This window comes from Miscanthus floridulus, chromosome 3 (assembly GCF_019320115.1).
Source record: "Miscanthus floridulus cultivar M001 chromosome 3, ASM1932011v1, whole genome shotgun sequence".
Taxonomy (NCBI): Eukaryota; Viridiplantae; Streptophyta; class Magnoliopsida; order Poales; family Poaceae; genus Miscanthus; species Miscanthus floridulus.
In genome coordinates this window covers 108,165,010-108,169,796 of record NC_089582.1, presented here as the reverse complement: position 1 = coordinate 108,169,796, position 4,787 = coordinate 108,165,010, and the positions used below count along the sequence as shown (strand labels likewise).

Sequence of the window (4,787 nt, the reverse complement as noted above, 5' to 3'; positions counted from 1 at the left end):
ATGGCCCAATTTGATCAATTAATTTACTCCTAGCATTACCTTTCTATACAAAAGTCTAAATCCAAGAACGCCAAGTTGGGGGAAGCCTTTCATCCACAATGCTTGTTGAAGAAAATCACATTTGAAAATCATACCCTTTTTCAAAATCTATTTTAAAGATTACACCGTCCAATTTCTTCCTATGGAACTCATGGTTTCATAAAGAATGATCGCCCCTTCCATAATATTTCTACTAGGAAAAAAAGCTATTTGCTATGGCCGAATTAATTTTTGTGCAAACTAAGACAATACAATTAGTGGCTATTTGTGAGAATTTTGAAACTCACATTCAGCGTATAGATTGATTTGGGAAAAAATCTACTTAAACCCCCCATCTTTCATATTTGGTCTACTTCACCCCCAAACTATGAAACCGTCTGTTTTACCACCTGAACTTTCTAAAACCGTCTATTTTACCCCCTGGGCGGTTTTCAGCGGCGGTCTTGCTACAGTAACAGCGGGTCTGCTACAGTAACATTGGTTTGATGTAGTAATAGTGGGTTTGAATTTTCCTTTTTTTATTTATTTTCGGTGAATTTTTGAAAAAACATAGTAAATCATAGAAAAATCATAAAATGAAAAATCTAATTTTATTGGACTCCACATGAGTAGATCTACATAGTGAATATATAATACGGTATACTTTAGTACAAATTTTTACTGTAGCCTTAGATTAATTGGAAAATCTAATTTTGTCTGTAATTAATTAGAATAATTCATAGCTGCAGCTTCTATGGTCCAATTGTGGTAAAATTTTTATGGTACGATAATTATTGTATGCTTAAACTATAGTAAAAATTTCGTACTCATTGGACTATGTATAACTTAGTTATAGATAAATTATAATTAATTACAGACAAAATTGAATTTTCCAATTAATTTAAAGCTACAAAAAAAAAATTGTACTACAGCATACCGTATTATATATTCACTGTGTAGATCTACTCATGTGGAGTCCAATAAAATTAGATTTTTTATTTTATGATTTTTCTATGATTTTTCAAAAATTCACCAAAAATAAATTAAAAAATTCAAACCCACCATTACTGTAGCAAACCTAGCAGACCCGTTGTTACCGTAGCAAACCGTCGCTGAAAATCGCTCAGGGGGTAAAATAGACGGTTTTAGAAAGTTCAGGGGGTAAAACAGACGGTTTCATAGTTGGGGTTGAAGTAGACCAGTATGAAAGATGAGGGGTTAAGTAGATTTTTTCTGATTGATTTGTATTGTTGTATTTGTTTTGCCTCCCTACTTTTTGAAACCAAAGTGATGGTTCTGAATTTCAAACTGTGTAGAGATAAGAAAACTTTATGATAGTTGACTATTTTGGGAAGAAAAAGGTACATTGAAATTGTATTCTTTTCTCGCCTGAGAGAGTTAAGAAGTTATTCGGAAGGGCTCCTGGGGCTCCGGCTCCTCAACTCCTGTACTGTTCATAATACTTCATCAGTGTCTTTTTCCCCATCTTCTCTAAATATAAACTGGGGGTGAGGAGAATCCACTATCTTTGGTCCAGCCGGCTCTAACTCCTTAGCTACTGTAGCATAAAATCAGAGCGAGGAGCTGAGCCGGCCAAACATGTCCTTAGGCTATCTCCAACAACAACACCCAAAATACAAGACTCATTCGTCTTTTAGGTAGTGCTACAGGCAAAAAGTTCAATAACTATTTAGCATATTCTTCAACAACCAGACCCAAAAGAAAATCTTTTCTACAAATGAGTTTTCAAAAGAGAGGATGTTTATATCTGAGTTGTGCCTCTCAGGCAACCCAAAATATATCTCATGTATAGGTACTCTGTTGAAGATTAATTTTGAATCTCTTACTACCTATTTTGAGTTTGATGTCCATATGGGTTCTTAGCTGGAGACCAGTCTTACAAATCATCTAGCGGAAAGTCTTCTCGGTCCAACAGGACATGAGAAGCATCTCACTGCCGGGTCTGCTTGAGCAAGAGAGCGCAGAAACGATCGCCATTTCTCACGACACGGTTGGCGATTCGCTCGACAGCGCGCTAGAGCCAGCGATCCAGCGGGGAGCTTCCAAAAATCAGATACAGAGATGCACAACAGGTCGACGACGGAGCCACGCCCCACGCTTTCGCGGAAGAGGCCATGGGGGAGCGCACGGCCAGGCACGTTCACGTCGCCGATCCGCGTCAGTGACAAGTCCGGCGGTCAATGGGGCGCCAACAATGCCTGCCTTTCACGTGGCCCTGGGCCCATTAACAGTGACATACAGGTTGTCCTTACTCCTACGTCGCTCAGCTCAGCTCTTCCTCTACACTCCTCTTCTCACTGACTTTGTCTCCCTCTGCATCAGTAGTTTTGGTCTCATCTCTTTTTCTTGCATTTTTTGCATTGGAGTCCAAACGCAACCAGGCACTGAGCTCGACTGGGCTGGGTTCCTAGACTACTACTGCTAAAAACGCGCGAGAATTGACAAAAAGAGGGCTGGTAGAACTCCATTTTACAAAATTTGCAGAATAGCCCCCGTCTTTCGCTCCGAATTCTTTATTCCTCCACCGCTCGGCCCAGATCCCGAGTCTACGCTGCACTGCATCATCCCACCTCCTCGGTTCAGTTCCAGTGTTCCGTGGGCTCGGTCCACCACGCCATCGGCGGCGGCTGCTCCACGGCGAAGAACCCGCCGCACGGCTCGTCGTCGTCCAGGAGCCCCGTCTCGTCCTCCTCCACCTTCAGGAAGCTCCCGTGGAAGAACACCCCGCCATGGTTCACCGCCGCCGCTGCGCTGGCGACGGCGCAGGGCGCGTCAAGAAGAGTACCCTGTACCTCCGGCACCGGCGGCGCCTCCGGCACGGGCGGGTCCGCGTCGTTCAGCACCGCGCTGGAGTCACTCTCGGACGACCCCACCCCGACGGGGGGAGGCCCGTCCGAGGCCGCCGGCTCCGCCTTGACCGACGTGAAGCTCGCCGCTGCCTCCTCGTCCCCCAGCTTCGCCTTGAGCTCCTTGATCTAGGACAATTCAGACAACCAACCAAGTTAGGATCAGCCATTGCGTTGCGCACGTAAATAAAGAAACAAACAACACCTTAATCGTGCTCGTGCTCGTCCAGCAGCTTATATAACGGCAGGCATAACATCGACAACAATACCTCGGCGAGGAGGGCGTCCTTGTCGCGGCGTAGCGCGTCGTGGTCGTGGCGTAGCGCGTCGTAGGAGTGGCGGAGCGCGGCGTAGTCGCGCTCCAGCTGCTTGGTCTTCCAGCGGGCGCGGCGGTTCTGGAACCAGACGGCGACCTGGCGCGGCTGCAAGCCTAGGTCGCGCGCCAGCCGCGCCTTGCGCTCCGGCTCCAGCTTGTTCTCCACCTCGAAGCTCCGCTCCAGCGCGCGCACCTGCTCCGCGCTCAGGCGCCGCTTCTTCTCCCCACCGCCGCCACCGCCGCACGCCATCATCTCCTCATCCGCGTCCGCGTCCGCCTCCATCCCGACCACGCCGTAACCATCATCTGGGAGGGAACACGCACAAGGACTCAATCTTACGCACGCGCTCCGACACGACATCACCCCCAAAACAATGGATTCCCGCAAGAAAAATTAAAACAGAAAGAAGCTGGAAGTTACCATCCGGATTGGCCATGGCAGCGAGGGAGGAGGGACTGCCGCCGCGTGGCCGCTTCATGTCGAGTTCGATCGAGTGAAATTCGGAGGGCACAGCGGGGACTATCTTACAACGAGAACAGGATCAATGGGCGGGGGACGAGCGCCTCCATTGCTGCTTCCGTGCCGTGACTCATGGCCAACACCATGCACCGTCGACGGTCGATACAGTTCTCTACAATTGCAACAATTTCCCGTGTGGAGTGAGGCCTGTGTCTCCCCCTCTCTCTCTCTGTTTCTTTTTCGGTTTGCTTTCAGTTCCCGCAATACTGTGTGCTGTCCTCTGTGCGTTAATAAAGGGCGTGAGCGAGAGAGGGGCGAAAGGGTGCTCGGGTCCGGGAACTAGGTTAGGTTAGGTCAAGAGGTAACCATGGTTAACCTTGCAGGCAACCGGGCACAGCACCTCGACTGTTCTGTTCCTTGCGGTTCAGTTCGGATGGAAGCATTGTTTCAAAACAAAAAAAAAAAAGGTTCAGAAGGAAGCAAAGAGCTCAAGGCTATCCGCACTCGTCCATCTCTATTTTTATCTCTAAAAAAGAATATTCTATCTTAGTCATCGAGATTCTCTATCTTATACTCATTTCTCTCGCACCCGTGTTATCTCTGACCCCGTTCGCTTGTCTGTTCGGCTTCTTTTTTTAGTTGGAACAATATTTTTCTCTCACAACAATTTAGCTGGAACAGTGTTTTTCAGCCAGTTTCAGACCAGCGAACGGGGCCTCTATCCCATACTCTATACCCACTATTCCATATTTTATTCTCCTCCCTCTCTCTCTCTCTCTCTCCCTCCCTCCCACCAACTCTCTCTCTCTTAGCTACAGTGTTGCTACAGTGTTTATCATGGCCTCTAGCTTAGCAATTTCGTGTGCAGCCGGTACCGTACCGGGGACTTTGCAGGTGAGCGGTGCGGGAGCGCGGCATGCTACCCTTTGTAGGTCAGCGGTGCGGTCAGTCTAAGAGCGTGAGTTGTGTCTGGGTTCGATCAGGGGAAGCACTTTTAATTTGAATCTCTTTCGAGTTATGGAAGTACTCCTATATTTTTTAAAATTACTTTTCATATTGATATTGAAGATGCAGTTTGTACCATACTCTTTTTTTTTCGGAAACCAAGGCCACTGGAAGTTGTGCT

General features: G+C 47.2%; 1 protein-coding gene across 1 annotated transcript; it reads right to left on the bottom strand.

Moving 5' to 3' along the window:
- Positions 1-2,220: 2,220 nt before the first annotated feature.
- On the bottom strand, positions 2,221-3,936 carry LOC136542045 (homeobox-leucine zipper protein HOX4-like). The gene is made up of 3 exons (XM_066534289.1): positions 3,623-3,936; positions 3,155-3,507; positions 2,221-3,014 (listed from the first exon to the last, which is right to left on the bottom strand). Exons 1-3 carry the CDS (start codon positions 3,678-3,680, stop codon positions 2,619-2,621), a joined length of 807 nt encoding a protein of 268 aa, XP_066390386.1. The 5' UTR covers positions 3,681-3,936; the 3' UTR covers positions 2,221-2,618.
- Between the last annotated feature and the right edge of the window lie 851 nt (positions 3,937-4,787).